Genomic DNA, 17,981 nt, shown 5'->3' with positions numbered 1-17,981 from the left:
CTTGAGGCGAGGCGAGGCTGGAGGCAGGAGACTTGAGGCGAGGCGAGGCTGGAGGCAGGAGACTTGAGGCGGGGTGAGGCTGGAGGCAGGAGACTTGAGGCGAGGCTGGAGGCTGGGGCCAGGAGGCTTGAGGCGAGGCTGGAGGCAGGAGACTTGAGGCGGGACGAAGCTGGAGGCAGGAGACTTGAGGCGGGGCGAGGCTGGAGGCAGGAGACTTGAGGCGGGGCGAGGCTGGAGGCAGGAGACGAGGCGAGGCTGGAGGCTGGGGGCAGGAGACGAGGCGAGGCTGGAGGCTGGGGGCAGGAGACTTGAGGCGGGACAAGGCTGAAGGCAGGAGACGAGGCAAGGCTGGAGGCAGGAGAATTGAGGCGAGGTTGGAGGCAGAAGCTTGAGGCGAGGCTGGAGGCAGGAGACTTGAGGCGAGGCTGGAGGCAGGAGACGAGGCAGGGCGAGGCTGGAGGCAGGAGACGAGGCAGGGCGAGGCTGGAGGCAGGAGACTTGAGGCGGGGCACGGCTGGAGGCAGGAGACTTGAGGCGAGGCGAGGCTGGAGGCAGGAGACTTGAGGCGAGGCGAGGCTGGAGGCAGGAGACTTCAGGCAGGGTGAGGCTGGAGGCAGGAGACTTCAGGTGAGGCTGGAGGCAGGAGACTTGAGGTGAGCTGAGGCTGGAGGCAGGAGACTTCAGGCGGGGTGAGGCTGGAGGCAGGAGACTTGAGGTGAGGCTGGAGGCAGGAGACTTGAGGTGAGCTGAGGCTGGAGGCAGGAGACTTCAGGCGGGGTGAGGCTGGAGGCAGGAGACTTGAGGCGGGGCGAGGCTGGAGGCAGGAGACTTCAGGCGAGACTGGAGGCTGAAGGCAGGAGACTTGAGGCGAGGCTGGAGGCAGGAGACTTGAGGCGAGGCGAGGCGAGACCCTAAATTTTTTAGAATTCTGATACTAAAACTGGATCAGACGTGTATTTATAGTAAGGTAGGGTGTCTTTTATGAGTTTGCATTTTAAAGCAAGATTCTGGTGAATGATGTTTGCCACTTGATTGTGTTGTGTCAGTAATCAGATTGAGTTAAACTGCTGCAGGATCCTGTAATGTGTTAGATTGTTTCTAGTTCCCTTGGCATTTTTTGCATTTATCATCTTCAATCTGTTGGTCTTTTATTATGTATTTTTGATAGTTTTTTTGTGTTAACCATTTCATTGTCATGGTCTGGTCCGTGAAGTCCGTATTCCGGTTCACGGTCCGGTCCATTGACACTTGCTCCAGGTTTTCCTGTCTACCCTGTTTCTGTTCTTGTTGAGCTCTAATTGAGGCAGCTGATGCTCGTTGGGGCTGGCTGCATAAATACCTCCAGAGACCAGGGTGTGGTTGCTGGATTGTTCTTGTCCTTACTCCTTGTATCCCTTGCTCTGCCTTCTGTTTCCTTGCCTGAAGCCTTGCCTGGTCTTGATGGTAACTCTCACCTTGTCTCACCTTCAGTCTTGTCCTGTAGCCACCCCGTACCTAGCTCCATTCCTGTCACTTGCCTCTGCCGGGTAAGTCAGGCTGTCTTGCCATTACCTACGGTTGGTTTTGTCCCTTCCTGTCCCTTGCCTCCGTTGGGTAAGCCAGGCCGTATTGCCGTTACCTACGGTTGGTTCTGTCCCTTCCTGTTCCTTGCCTCCATCGGGTAAGTCAGGCCGTATTGCCGTTACCTATGGTTGGTTCTGTCCCTCCTGTCCCTAGCCTCTGACGGGTAAGTCAGGCCGTATTGCCGTTACCTATGGTTGGTTCTGTCCCTTCCTGTCCCTTGCCTCTGTCGGGCGGTGTTCCGTGCCCTGCCCAGGACAAGTCTCCAGCCTCGCCTCGTCTCCTGCCTCCTGCCTCCAGCCTCGCCTCGTCTCCTGCCTCCTGCCAAGCCTCGCCTCAAGTCTCTAAGACTCCAGCCTCATCCTGCCTGCCAGCCAAGCCTCGTCCTTGCCTAGTTCTGGGGTCCGAGCCAGAGGCAAGACCCAGGTACTGGGTCCTTGTCCAGTCTCTGGCTCGGAGTCCAAGCCCGGGCTCCTAGCTCTCTTGTCCAGTCCTGTTCCGGGTTCCTGGTTTTCATGTCCATGTCCTTGCTCTCACCCTATATCCTAGTCCTGTCCCTAGTACTTCAGTGTCTGTATCTTGCACTTGGGCCCATTCCCAGCCACTGCCCTATGACACTCATCCTGTTTCTGGGAAGAGAACTTCAACTCTGAACTGGGTGTTCAACACATTCTTATCAACATCTACTTTGGTCAAATCATGGAGATGTCTTTCATGGAGGGTCATGCTCTTCTATTGGTTAACTTTTTCTTCTTTAGTGATAATTTCTTCATTCTTCTGGGTTGTGCTTTCGTTTTAAGTTCAGTGGTGTGTACTTCTTATCAGAGTTACATATGCTTGCATGGAGTGCTGAATCCTGAATAAAAAATTATCAAAAAAAAACCAACAGATCAAAATGATAAATGCATGAAATGCCAAGAGAACCAGAAACAATCCAACACATTACAGGATCCTGCAGTAGTTTAACGCAATTGACCACTTACTACTATATTATAACAATACAGTCCCACAGGGGCTATATTGGCTCCATTCCTGTTTACATTTTGCATTTTCAATATAACAGAGTCATGTCGTCTGCAGAAATTCTCTGATGATTCAGCAATGGTTGGGTGTATAAATGGAGGATGGGAGGATGAATCAGGGCCCTGGTGGAGGACTTTGTTAAATGATGCAAGCTGAATCATCTGCAGCTCAACATTAGTAAGACAAAGGAGATGGAGATGGACATTAGGATGACTGAGCCTGCATTGCTCACTGTTACTGTTGATGTCGAGGACGTGGATGTGGTGAGGACCTACACGTACCTGGGGCTGCACCTAGATGACAGACTTGAGTGGAGCGCCAACACAGAGGCTGGATACAAGAAGGGCCAGAGAAGACTATAGTCCTTTGGAGTATGCAGGCCTCTCATTCACACGTTCTACCAGTCTGTTGTTGCCAGTACAGTCTTCTATGGGGTGGTGTGCTCAGACAAGGGCATCAACACAGGTGAAGCCAACAGGCTCAAAAAACTGATTAGAAAGACTTGCTCTGTTATAGGAGTCAAACTGGACACACTGGAGGCTGTGTTAGAACAAAGGACCCTATGGAAAATCCTGGCAAATCTGGACAATATTTCTCGCCCTCTGCATGCCATTTTGGCTGAACACAGGAGCACTTTTAGTAATAGACTAAGACAACTGCGCTTCTCCAAACAGTGCTATAAGACGTCGTTAGGCTCTATAATGAGTCAATCTATAGCCGGGGAAATGATGACCACCTTTTGTTGGACTGTTTGTGGTAACTTGTATTTTTTTATTTTTTGTTCTTTCAGCTTCTCTTCTAATACTAATATATGTGCACTTGTAATGCTACAGTGACACTGTAATTTCCTTTGGGATCAATAAAGTATCTATCTTTCTTACAACAAATAGCAGATCAACATAAAGTGATAATTAATGTTTGGTGCAGCACTGTGGGCCGAAGGGCCCGTATTGTGCTGTAGGTTTTCTATGTTTCTAAAAAATACTTAATCTTTATAGACATGTTAAACCAAGTAATACATTGAGTTGCACAAGAGCCAGAAAGAAACCAACCTGAAGACAACGACAATGCTATACAGGAAAATAATGAAGATGCTATCTGCCGCCCCCCCCCCCACCCCAATGATGAAAATAGAATTACTTCAACAACTGTTCTACAACCTGATGGTAATAGCAACAACTTAAATGTACAGCCTCCACAGAATGCTGTTGATAAAGTTGATCCAGATAAGGATAAAATGGATGACCTGAGCAAGAAAGTTCAGAGAAAAGATCAGGAAATACTAAGGAAATATAATGTCCATACAAAATATGATCAGCCTAACTAAAGCATTGTCGAATTTATACACTAAAACAAAAGCTTGGTGCATACAAAGCCAGACTCAATAGATACATGAAATGCAACAGATGAAGAAAACAGAATGATCAGTTCAGGAAAAATATAACCATATAACAATTACAGCACAGAAACAGGCCATTTCGGCCCTTCTAGTCCATGCCGAACTCTTACTCTCACCTAGTCCCACCGACCTGCACTCAGCCCATAATCCTCCATTCCTTTCCTGTCCATATATCTATTCAATTTAGCTTTAAACGACAACATCGAACCTGCCTCAACCACTTCTGCTGGAAGCTCGTTCCACACAGCTACCACTCTCTGAGTAAAGAAGTTCCCCCTCATGTTACCCATTAACTTTTGTCCTTTAACTCTCAACTCATGTCCTCTTGTTCGAATCTCCCCACTCTCAATGGAAAAAGCCTATCCACGTCAACTCTATCAATCCCCCTCATAATTTTAAACACCTCTATCAAGTCCCCCCTCAACCTTCTACGCTCCAAAGAATAAAGACCTAATCTCTTCAACCTTTCTCTGTAATTTCGGAGGTGAAACCCAGGCAACATTTTAGTAACACACATCAAAGTTGCTGGTGAACGCAGCAGGCCAGGCAGCATCTCTAGGAAGAGGTACAGTCGATGTTTCAGGCCGAGACCCTTCGTCAACATTTTAGTAAACCTCCTCTGTACTCTCTCAATTTTATTGACATGAAAAAGGTTTATACAGAAATGAAAATGAAGAAGTTTTATACAGAAAAGGTTTATACATTGAAACTAAATTCAATGCATCAAAATGTTACCAACCCTAGCACAGAATTACCAACAAACACCAAGATAATTAACTTTTGGTCTAATATCCGGTCAAACAGATACAGTCAAGAAGCAAGTTGGATTAGGAAGAAGAAAGAATGCACACACACAATTGAAGACATGCAACCACTTGAAGTTAAAATGAACATGCTAAAAGAAGTTATAAAAAATACCCAGAATTGGACAAGTATTGGCAGTAATAATACTCATAATTATTGGTATAAAAATGTACTTGCCTTCATCCATAATTATTAATACATGTCAACAATTTTCTTAAAAATACTGAAAAGGTGCCTGAATTTTTGAAAGTAAAATATATCTTTTATCTGAAGGAGAAATCACAAATGACCCAACAAAATATCGTCCTATTACTTGCTTACAAACTACATACAAATTTGTAACATCATGCATCTCACATCTAATCACCACTCATTTAGAAAACCACAATATACTTGCAAAAGAGCAGGAAGGGTATGAAAGGATGTAAAGAACAACTGATAATAGATCCCGCAATTCTAAATCAAGCCCGGAGGAAAAGCAGAAATCTTTCATTTTGTTATATTGACTACCAAAAAGCATTTGATTCTGTCTCACACTCATGGTTAATGTAAGTTCTTAATATACTGTATATAAACTACACCCAAGACTTGTGAAATTCCTATAACATCTGATGAATCTTTGGTGTACTATAATCACTCTATCTATTGGCAACCAAAAAAGAACAACCACCATTATCAAAATAAACCATGGCAATTTTCAGGGTGACTCTCTAAGCCCACTATGATTTTGTCTAGCTTTAAACCCACTCTCTAATTTACTGAATCAGACAAAAATAGGGTATCAAATCAAAAACGAATGAATTATACCTTGATGCACCTTCTACACACAGATGATCTGAAATTATACGGTCCTTGATCAGTTAAACTGAAGCAATTAATTCAAATAGTACAACTATTTTCTAAAGATATAAACATGAACTTTGGACTAGATAAGTGCAGAACATTAAACACAAAGAAAGGTGCAATATAGCTAGCAGAATATAAAACAGAGCAGCCTGATTCAGCATGCCATGCGAACATATGTAATTCTGATAAGAAGTACACACCACTAAACTTATATAAAAGCACAACCCAAAAAGAGAAGAAATTTTCACTACAGAAGAAAAAGTTAACCGATGGAAGAGCATGACCCTCCATGGAAGACATCCCCATGATCTGAGCATACTAGGCATCAACAACAAAGTATAGAACGCTTGGCTCAGAGTTGAAGACCTCTTCCCAGAAACAGAGGGTTTCCTTGGCAATACAGGACCAGGAAGCTGGTTAACACAAAAAAAAACTATCAAAAATACACCATAATAAAAGACCAACAAATTGAAGATGATAAATGCAAAAAATGCCAAGGGAACTAGAAACAATCTAACAAATTAAAAGATCCTGCAGCAGTTTAACTCAATCTGATTACTGACACAAACACAATCAATTGACAAACATCATGCACCGAAATCTTGCTTTAAAAATCAAACTCGTAAAAGACACTATACCTTACTATAAATACAAACTGATCCAATTTTAGAGTAAGAGTCCTACAAATTATATTATGACCAATCCATTATTACAGATAGGACAATCCATATAAACTGTCTGGATATACTATTACAGGATAAACAAGTAGCTTACTTAATAGATATAGCCACTCCAAACACACACAACATACAGAAATTAATAAGTGAAAAACACCAGAAATATGCTGACTTTAAAAGTGGAAATTGAAAGCCTCTGGAACATCGTCCTAATAGAAGTATCTACAACTACTATCATTCTAATGTCACCTCACAATAGCATTAAACAATTAGGCCTACTCAGCAATATTTATGTTAATCTTCAGAAAGCCACAATACTATTAAACACCACTAGATTTTTTTTTTAACAACTAGAATAGTCCAAAAGATCCTAGCAATTGAGAACTGAGTGTGCTAGGCTATGCTGGTACCTCAGGTTTTACCGGCTTCCCCTGAGAGAGAAAAAAATATTATTATTGTATTTGCGCAGTTTGTTGTCTTTTGCACATTGGCTGTTTGTCCTTCTTGTTGTGTGCGGTCCTTAATTGATTCTATTGTATTTCTTTGTATTTACTGTAAATGACCGCAGGAAAATGAATCTCAAGTATATGCACTTTGATAACAAAGTTACTTTCAACTTTGAAATATATCACGCTTCCTTTATCTTCATTGGATCTAAGTCTTAGAATTCCAGTGCAACAGACTGTGATAATACCTTTAGCAGAATTATTGCAATTTTTGTCCTGATGAAGGGTTTGGCCTGAAACGTCGACTTTTTATTATTTTCATAGATGTTGCCTGACCTGCTGAGTTTACTCCAGCATTTTGAGTGTGTTGCTCTGAATTACCAGCGTCGACAGAATCTCTTGTGACTTGCAGTTTTTCATGGCAGCTAATATCCCTCTTCATGAGAGTACTTGATTGGCCTTGAGACTGATGCTCACATCACAAGAAATTAATGGGGGAAAAAAACTGCTTGGGGTGTGAAATATCTGAAGTACTGATATTTCCATACAATTAAAAATCAGATGCCTCATATACCACAGATAGTCCTTCTAATAAGATCTCGGAGCCCGGCTAGCTCAGTCGGTAGAGCATGGGACTCTTAATCCCAGGGTCGTGGGTTCGAGCCCCACGTTGGGCGTTGAGGTTTTTTAAAAAATAGTTAAACCTACTTTTAATAAAAAAAATTAGTATTTGAATAAAAAGTCTCAATATATGAAACACACTGATCACATCCTTCATATACAAAGACAGACGATTGTGTCCGGGCAGAGAACAAAATATGAATTCCTCCCTTCCCTCTAGCCCTGGATCGAAGTTAATCGGAAACACCAGAATGAAAATCCAATGCGCGTCACACAAATAGTTATTGCTTTCAGCGACTTGTGTTACTTGTGAAGTGGGTTGATTTGCCCCGGAACTCGCCTGCGGTAGGTACAGGGCCGAAGTCGCCCGTTGCTATGGGAGCGGTTGGTCGTTTGGTCGTTGGGCCCTGGAGGCGGTACGGCCGCACATAGGTGCGGGGTCCAGAAATGGAGGGGTTACCCGAGGAGAAAATGGACCTGATCGCTTCTGCATTCAGCTCTCTGACAGTAAAGCAGCAGAGTGAGGTGATGTCGCGGTTACTTCGCTCTTGTCAGGTGAGAGTCTTGCTCAGGTCGTGCACTGATCGGTAGCGGAATGTAAAACAGTCGTTATCATATTAAACCTTGCAAACAAATGGGATTGAACAAATATCGTTTGATCCCAACTGGGTGCATCACAGGTTGGCATGGAAACACCAAATCTCAAGTATAAAAACTGTACAGAAACTGGTGGACACAGTCCAGTCCATCATAGGGAAAGCCCTCCCTATATTTACATAGAGCGCTGCCACAAGAAAGCAGCATCCATTAGCAAAGACCCTCACCATCCAGGCCATGCCCTCTTTTCGATACTACCTTCAAGCAGGAGGTACAGAAGCCTTAGGTCCCACACCACCAAGTTCAGGAAAGGTCATTAGCCTACAACATCAGCTCCAGAAGCGACGTGGATAATTTCACTCAACTCTGAACTGATTCGGTGATGCAGAATGCAGAGTAAAGAAAGGGAGGCAGTAAAGAGAGATTTTAAAGCAAGGCTGAGAATATTAAAATTGAACTATTACTAGAAGTCTGTGTCAGTCATTGTACACCATGACAACAGAAAGATAAGTGAGTTTGAGTGTCTTTGAATATTACTTTATAACACACCACTTTTGAATATCTAATCATCTGATGGCCTTTATTTTCTAGCTGCCACAGCTGAAAGAGATCTACAATGAATTGTGTCCCATGTTATCCATTGATTTTGTGTCAACGCTACCCCGAGAGTTGGTGGAAAGAATATTTTCATATTTATCTGCAGAGGATCTATTCAGAATGGCGTGCTGTAACAAATCATGGAGGGAATTCGCAAACACTAATATTCTATGGTAAATTAAAATCTCTAAGCATTTTATTGTTACATGTTCATGTGGTTTTTTTTTACAAACACGTGTACTTATTGGGCATGAAAAAAAACTTACTGTACTCTTCAACCATAGTTTAAAGGACAGTTAAAGACAGATTACAACAGCACAGATTGGGTTTGATGCTAGCCTATTCTATAACACAGTAAAACTCCAATAACTCAGCACACTTGATATTTTGATTACGTCAGATCAGCAGAATTCCCAAACCATTGGACATTATTCCTATCAATACCCAAACACATTTTTGTTTCATCTTTTTTACATGTTACATGCTAATATCATAAGTGTTCCAATAAACCCAAATTTAAAAGAATTGGAATATTCAAATACTCTGGACTCCTGCAATAGCCACAAACCTACTATGTTTGTGACCCTTGGTGTTTCAGATCCAACCCCAGATCTGGCAGCATGCCTAGCCCACAAGTGAAGCAACAGGATAACTGGATGACTGATAACTTGAGTTTGAATCTTGGTCATTTAAATCATCTATTGAAAAACAAAGTTTGAAGACAAAATGAAAGTATACAGTATTAATACAGATCCTAATCATTATTAACACAAGAAATTCTGCAGACGCTGGAAATCCAAAGCAACACACACGAAATGCTGGATGAACTCAGCATGCCAGGCAACATCTATGGCAATTAGCAAACAGTCGACGTTTCAGACTAAGCCCCTTCTTCAGGACTGAAAAGGAAGGGGGAAGATGCCAGAATAAAAAGGTATGGGGAGGGGAAGGAGGATTGAAGGGTCTGAGCCCAAAACATCAACTGTATTTTTCCATAGATGTTGCCTGACCTGCTGAGTTCATCCAGCATTTTGTGTGTGTTGCTTGTAAATATACATTTTAATTACAGGTTTCTGGCTATTACTTCTCCAACCAGTGGCCTGCAGATCCTCTTATTTTATTAAAACTCATCATTTTGAACACTTCTATTAAATCTCAGTTTTGCTCTAAAGAGGGCAATCGCAGCTTCTCTTGGTCATCACCAAGCTAAAAACTTTTATCTCTGTTGTATCTCCTCAGCACCCTTTATAAACCTTGATGTGGTGAAAACGAAAGTTTGGAGGGTATGATCAGTTTGGAGGTTATATGTTTCTGGTTTCCTCCACAGACGCACCAAGTAGGTTAACTGTATATTGTCCCATTATTAGGTTAGGGTTAATCGAATTTTCTGGAGGTTACTAGAGCAGTATGAAGGGTTGGAAGAGCCTACTCTGCCCTAAATAAATAAATAAATAAAGGTTCACCTATTTTGAAGAGCAAGTGGTGACTTAATTTAAATATTAAGATCTCAGTTGGATTTGATAAGGTGGATGTGGAGATGTTTCTTTTCTAGTAGGAAAATCTGGAACTGGAGGCCACTAAAAGTAGTGGGTCAACCAGTTCAGAAAAATATAAAGCAAAATGCTTTCTCTTACAATGAGTTGAATCTTTGGAACTCATCTGCACAAAGGGCAGTGGAAACAGAGTGCTTGAATATTTTTAAAGCAGTCTCAGATATATTCTTCAAGATCAAATTCGAGTTTATTGTTATATGCACAGGTGCAATGAGCCATTAAGCAAGGACATGAAACATTACTGGGAATAGATTGGAATACTGAGTTGTGGTTGCAGTCTGATCTTGTTGAATTACAGAGCAGGCTTGAAGAGCCATGGACCTACTCTTGCTCCTAAATTGTATACTTGTATGGTCATAATTAGCCACAGTAGTTTAGGTGAAGCCTAAATGTTTTGAAATACATTGACTTCAATTAAACAAATTCAACGTACCCTCTCTACAATATTATCTTCTTTTCAAGCAGTTTCTCAGAGTTCAGAGTTGCTTCTGTGGGGTCTGATATCCACACATTGTATCGGGGAGGCAGGTATGGTTTTGATGGAGTGGGTAGCTTGGATGTTTGGGATGTTGTGTGTTCCTCCCACTGTTTGTATTTGGCTTCCAAGAGCTCTGTGCTTTCCCATTTGTTTCCCATTCAGTTTAGTGGCTTTGGGTCTGGGATTCTGACGGTGTTGCATTTTTTCAAGGAGATTTTGAGGATGTCTTGAAATGATTTCTCTGTCCTATTTGGATCTGCTTTCCATGACAGAATTAGAGTGGATTGCCTGTTCTGGAAGCCTGGTGTCAGGTACGCAGACAATACACTAGCTTATGCATTGGATCAGGTTGAATATGATCTAAGCCTCAACAATGGTAATGTCAGTCTGGGAGAGGATGCTGATATTTCTACATCTGTCTTGTCAGTGAATTTGGAGTTTTATGAAGGCAGGTTGGTGGGATTTCGTCAGTGCACTATGGCGGCTTCTGTCAGTTGCTGTCATGTCTGATGTGCACAAGAAGAATATGCAATTAATACTGTAAAGTGTAAATTATTAATTTAAGATACTCATATTGTAGTATGAGAAATACTTTAAATGTTCAATGCTGATCAAGGTAAAATAATTATGTTTTTTTTGCAGACAAACCTATGAGGTTCTTTCCTTATAGAAAATAACAACATTACAGATGAATAAATTATGGCCTTGATAGGGAGAATTTTAATAGTTTTTTTCTTTCAAGTTCATAGATTCTGTCTCTGCACTATTAAAGTTTTGAAAACTGAAAAGGAAGAAATAGTTTACATGTTAAGTTTACTTTTTAGTAAATTTGTCATAAGTAATCTTTGGCTATTTAATTATTTTTGATAGGCAACCATTATGTGCTCTGAAAAACTGGCTTAACTTTGACACTGACGAGCAACTCTTCTCTAAAAACCAGTACAGTTACAGTCCCACAGGTAACCACCATACATTACCTGACAAGTACTTTTGTCAAATTTCACTTCTGGATGTATTTTCACGTTCAGTTCATTGTCATTCAACTCTCCACATGTATAAAGCCAAATGAAACAATGTTCCTCCAGAACAAGATGCACAACAGATGTATCTTACAGGTTACAGATAACCCACAAACACAACACATAAAGTAATATTACCACTAATAAATTAACAAATAATTAAGTGCAGTTATGACACAAGCATAGCAAAGACTTAAAGGACGAACAACTTACACCATTAGTTGGAGTAGGAGTGGACACTGCAGCTAGGCATGCCACCATCTTTTAAAGTATGAGATATATTTAATTATACGTAAAAAGGATTTTAGCATAACAAAAAGGAAATTACTGCATTAAATATTGTTGAATTATTCAGAAAATATTTTGGAAATACAAAGTGTCGATTGTGACTGAGAATCTGTTTTGGAACCTCTAGAATGACTATTATTTTGTACAGAATGGTAAGGTGATAAATATCCCAAATAGTCTTTGATTAAAAGTTAAGAAGATTTTTGATTTAAAATAAACACATAAATCCTGATAACTTGCAGTCATTGGTATCTTGTTACTGCACTATTGATTGAATGAAGCAAAACAATTTATTAGACACCCATCTTCAATTGCTAATGGGCTCTAGAGTATCAATTGCCTATTATACACCCAATATTATACATATTATTATAGTTAATAAAATTGAATCTTGAGAGAAGCACAGTGAACTTGAGTCTGTTTGCCAGCAGCAGCCAAAGAGGTAATTCTACTCTTATATTCATAATATCTGAATATTATGAACTGCTATTTTGAATTATTGAAAATATCTTCAAGTAAAATATAATTTATGCTGATATGGAAAAATAATAAAGACCCAATATCACATTTAGCTCTGTGAAACAGTGTACCTTATTCAAAGATATTTACCTTCTCTACTTGTATCCCTTTCATTTTATGCTGGAGCTCATTAAGTCTGCATCCTTGCAATCCCATACGTTACTTCATTCCCTGCACAACAGTGAGTTGGGAAATTTATCCTGCTCCTGAGTGATAGCTGGGATAGCAGAAGTATGTTCACAGATGGTATTAACGATACAGTCCTTTTAAAGTCTCTGATATAATTTTTAAAAACTTTCAGTCTTTGCAATGAAAAAGCATATTCTAGAGTAGAGCAAGAGTTAGATGGAGGCGGGGAGGGGGCACTCTCCAACCACTTTATTTTGCTTCCAACCAAATGATGTGCTGCTGATGAGGTGAGTTAGCCTGAGTCATAATCAGAATCAGGTATATTATTACTGACATATATCATGGAATATATTGTTTTGTGGCAGTAGTACAGTGCAATACCTAAAAATTACTCTACGTTACAGTAAGAATATATATATTTTTATTAAGTGCAAAAAGAAAGCAAAATAGTAAGGTAGCAATCATGGGAGGGAGGGAGATCATGGGCTTATGGACCGTTTAGAAATATGGTGGCAGAGAGAAAGAATCTGTTCCTAAAGTGTGCATCTTGAGCCCCCTGTACCTCTTCCTTGATGGTAGTAATGAGAAGAGAATGTGTCCTGGATGGTGCGGTTCTTATGTTATGAATTCCGCATTCCTGAGTCGTCACACTTTGAAGTTGTCCTTGGTCATGGGGAGCCTGGTGCCCAGAATGGAGCTGTTTGAACCTACAGCCCTCTGCAGCGTTTTTTGATCCTGTGGATCAGTGTCTCCACACCACACAGTGGTGTAACCAGTCAGAATGCTCTTTGGTGACATACCAAATCTCCTCAAACTCCTAATGAAATACAGCAGCTGGCATGCCTTCTTCATGATTTCATCAATGTGTTGGGCCTAGGATAGATAATCTGAGATGTTGATACCTAGGAACTTGAAGTTGCTCACCCTTTCACTGCTGACTTCTTGATGAAGGCTGCTGTGTGTTCTCCCTGTTTCCCTCTCCAGTAGTCCATAATCAATTCCTTCATCTTACTGATGCTGAATGCAAGGTTGTTGTTGTGACACCACTTAGCCAGCCGATCAATCTCTTCATATCCAAAATCAACCAATATCAGACCGGATTAATTCTTTTATGGAATACTATTGCTAATGTAATCCGCAGAGTACGGAACAAATACAGTGACATATTTAAGACTGAAGGACCCATAGATACAGCAAGTAACAAAGTAATCACCTCATTGTCTGTATCAGCATTAGAAGGCAAATCTTCCAGTGTGTTATCCCACATTCTGCCGTTCTAAGGTAAGGACATGTTCAGCACAGCTTTGTGGGCCGAAGGACCTGTATCGTGCTGTAGGTTTTCTATGTTTATTCGGATTCAGCAAGTGGTTTCACAGCATCAGATATGCAGTCAGATGATCAGAAAAGAATATGTTTTCACTATGAACAAATTACAGTGGTATTATACCTGCATACAGCATGCTGCTTTTATCTGCATTTGTATTAAGAATACAAAAAACTACCAGTGTCAAAAAAAATTCAAAGTTCAAAGTAAAATTTATTATCATAGTACCTACATGCCACCACATAGAGAGATTCTTTTTCTGTGGGAAAACTTAGCAAATCTATAGAACAATAGCTGTAAACAGGATCAATGGACAATGTAAGTATAAATAAATAGCAATAAATAATGAGCATGAAATAACAAACTAAAAGAGTCCTTAGATGAGTGTAGTTATCCCCTTTTGTTCAATAGCTTGATGGTTGATGGGTAGTAACTGTTCGTGACCCTGGTGGTGTGAGTCCTGAGGCACCTGGACCTTCTACCTGATGGCAGCAGCGAGAAAAGAGTATTGCCTGAGTGGTGAGGATCTTTGATGATGGATGCTGCTTTTCCATGGCAACGTTTCATGTAGATGTTCTCAATGGTTGGGTTTACCTGAGATGTATTCGGCCAAATCCACTATCTTTTGTAAGATTTTCAGCTCAGAGGCATTGGTGTTCCTATATCAGGCTGTATCAAAAATATTACATGTTTTCAGTTTCAAGCTCATTATCTGTGCTGTCAAGATCTGGGTGACATTATAACAAAATATCATTATAGATTAATAACATTCCAGCAAAGCTGGTTATTTAGTTGGATATTTCCAGTGGTGATTAGGTAATCTTAGGATTTCACTGACAGTCAGTACATCACATCAGCAGGACTAGCCTAGTCTGAAGTACCATACAGTATTTCATTCTTTGATTTAGTAATATACTGTTAATTCCTTCTCTATTTTGTCAGGTCTCACATCTCCCAGGTACAACAGACCTAATTTTTCTGATTTTCCATCGTTGTCTCCAACCTGTCGATGGAAGGAGATATACATTAGGGCTTGTCACTTAAATCAAAACTGGGAATTGGGCAGATATACGGTTCTACCTTTACTTCGAGGCCATCAAGAAAGAGTGGATTGCCTAGATTGTGATGGTGAGTGATAATCAGCAAGAACAGAGACAGTGAAGTGAATTGCAAGGATTTTTCTTTCTTGTATCCATAGTCTGCCAAATACTGAAGGATTGGGCTAGTGTAACAGCCTCTCAACTGAATGCATTGTTTAAGGACAAAACATAAGTGGCTTGACACATTGTAAGCGATGCTGTTGAATTGATGACATAATGCACATGTGAATTGTTTTGGAAAACAAGTCTCAAAGGGACTAATCATAAACAAGAGAAAATCTGCAGATGCTGGAAATCTGAGCAACACACTCAAAATGCTGGAGGAACTCAGTAGGCCAGACAGCATCTAGGAAAAGAGTACAGTCAATGTTTCAGGCCAAAACTTCAACTGTACTCTTTTCCTAGACTCTGCCTGGCCTGGTAAGTTCCTTTTGTAAGTTTATTTATGTATATTGTTCATGGAGACTGGTTACTCTGAATTAAGTTTACTAAGTAGTTGTTATTCAGATGAGAACCAAGACTGTGAGAGTAGCTGGATAGTTAATGAGTAAAAAGAAGTTACAACTACTGTATATTGTTTTTGTTTTGGGTGCCTTATGCTTTTTCAAGGAAGAATAAAGCCATAAATTTAAAATGTTGTTCTGGCGATCAATGATGTTAAGTCCATAAATTCTACAATTTGAATGTGCTGGATGATGCTACCTGTTCCCTCTTCAGTACATAACACCACTAAGCAAAGAATGTTCCATATGTGTCATTTATTTTAGTACAACTACCTTGCATATCACTATTCTTTCTATTTATTTCAATTTCTTTCATACACAAGATCACAAGAGCTGCCTAGTCTAATTTGCGTCAAACTTTCTTATGAATTGCACATGCAAAGCAATGACTTCATGAGGTGCACATTGATATGTTAATAGCTGTATAACTTTGCTAAGTATAGTGTTCTTTTAATGGCAAATTAAAAATGTCAAACTTGTCCATGTGGAATCTATCTTTTGAACAAGGTGCTGAATTTATTAGTGATTTCTTCCACCACTGTCTCCATTTTAAATCTTTCCTGCCTCTTCCATTATCACAGGGAAATGGCTGGTTAGTGGAAGTTCAGACAAAACTGCCCGTGTATGGGATCTCTTCACTGCATGCTGTCTGCATGTTCTGGATAACCATACAGATGCTGTCACCTGTGTTTGCATTAAGGTAGAATAATATTTCTCATGCAGCTATTTGCAAGAATAGCTATACAACAAAAAAATGATAGCAGGCTTTAACTTGTTCAAAAGGCAGAATCAAGACACAGTCAAATCAGTCAAAACAATTGTTAAAAGACTACAGAGAAATTATGTGTGGAAAGTTTCAAACAGATCTGTATTTCAAACTCTCCTTTTATTTCTTTGTTTTTTTTCTGAGATGATACAATTCAATGAGAAATTTTCAAAAGAAATGATTGATATGGTTGGGCATCATTGTCGCTTCACAATGTCTGTTTCATTTTGAGGGCTGGGTTCAAGCCCAAATCACTGTAAGGATGGAAATTCCACTGGTAATTTGGGAAATTTATGCACTGCCTAGTAAAGTATTGCTGAAGAGATTAAGCTCAGGAGGGATTGTCATTGATTAGACCAAGAACAAACACGTTCTCTCAGTGACAGATTAAATTTTTAGTTAAATCCATACTTAGCTACATTTTTGAGCCACCCCTTCTCTATCCATTGATCTCACTCCATCTACCCCTCTCCCTCACCATCCTTCCCAAATCCCCAGTTGGCACCAATTCCAACTATATAGTTGGCTTTGCTTTTATCTCTGGTCCTGCCTTCCCAATAGCTTGCTACTCTGATGGGATGACCCTCAAATGACCTGAACATCTGTTCCTAAATATTGAAACTTTCCCAATTCCTTGAGGCTTCTATTTGATGACCCCAAGTCTCAGTGTTCTAATTTGTGGTGCCCCAATACCCCTAATTTCCTATTGATGGACCATTACCAGTTATCTTTCCCTCCGTAGCCATAAGACCATAAGACATAGGAGCAGAATTAGGCCATTCAACCCATCAAGTCTACTCTGACATTCCATCATGGTTGATCCTGGATCCCACTCAACCCCATACACCTGTCTTCTTGCCATATCCTTTAATGCCCTGATCGAACAGGAAACAATCAACTTCCACCTTAAATATACACACAGACTTGGTTTCCACCTCAGTCTGTGGCAGAACATTCCACATATTTACTACTCTCTGGCTAAAAAAAAAAATTCCTCCTTACCTCTGTTCTAAAGGGTCGCCCTCAATTTTGAGGCTGTGGCCTCTAGTTCTGGATACTCCCACTGAAGGAAACATCCTCTCCACATCCACCCTATCTAGTCTTTTCTAGGTTTCAATAAGATCCCCCCGCATTCTTCTAAATTCCAGTGAGTACAGGCCCAAAGCTGCCAAATGTTCCTCATATGTTAACCTCTTCGTTCCCAGAATCATCCTCGTGAACCTCCTTAGGATTCTCTCCAATGACAGCACATCCTTTCTGAGATATAGGGCCCAAAACTGTTGACAATGTTCCAAGTGCAGCCTAACTAGTGTCTTACAAAGGCTCAACATTATCTCCTTGCTTTATATTCTGTTCCCTTTGAAATAAATGCCAACATTGCATTTGTCTTCTTTACCACAGACTCAACCTGTAAATTAATCTTCTGGGAGTCTTGCATGTGGACTCTCAAGTCCCTCTGCACCTCTGATGTTTGAACCTTCTCCCCATTTAGATAATAGTCTGCACTATTCTTTTACCAAAATGCATTACCATACATGTCCCAATACTGTATTTCATCTGCCACTTTTTTGCCCACTCTTCCAATTTTTCTAAGTCCTGCTGCAATCACATTGTTTCCTCAGCACTACCTACCACTCCACCTATCGTTGTATTATATAACCATATAACAATTACAGCACAGAAACAGGCCATCTCGGCCCTTCTAGTCCGTGCCGAACTCTTACTCTCATCT

General features: G+C 40.6%; 1 protein-coding gene and 1 non-coding gene across 2 annotated transcripts; both read left to right on the top strand.

The window, feature by feature from the left end:
• Window positions 1–7,359: 7,359 nt before the first annotated feature.
• trnak-cuu (transfer RNA lysine (anticodon CUU)) lies at window positions 7,360–7,432 on the top strand. The gene has a single exon. It is a non-coding gene; the product is annotated as a tRNA-Lys (tRNA).
• Window positions 7,433–7,703: 271 nt separating this feature from the next.
• Window positions 7,704–12,760, top strand: LOC134350474 (uncharacterized). The gene is made up of 4 exons (XM_063056119.1): window positions 7,704–7,931; window positions 8,565–8,743; window positions 11,472–11,560; window positions 12,729–12,760. Exons 1-4 carry the CDS (start codon window positions 7,824–7,826, stop codon window positions 12,758–12,760), a joined length of 408 nt encoding a protein of 135 aa, XP_062912189.1. The 5' UTR covers window positions 7,704–7,823.
• Window positions 12,761–17,981: the final 5,221 nt, after the last annotated feature.

The sequence above is a fragment of the Mobula hypostoma genome, chromosome 1, assembly GCF_963921235.1.
Source record: "Mobula hypostoma chromosome 1, sMobHyp1.1, whole genome shotgun sequence".
In the NCBI taxonomy this organism is placed as follows: domain Eukaryota; kingdom Metazoa; phylum Chordata; class Chondrichthyes; order Myliobatiformes; family Myliobatidae; genus Mobula; species Mobula hypostoma.
This window is presented reverse-complemented; position numbering and strand designations above follow the sequence as displayed.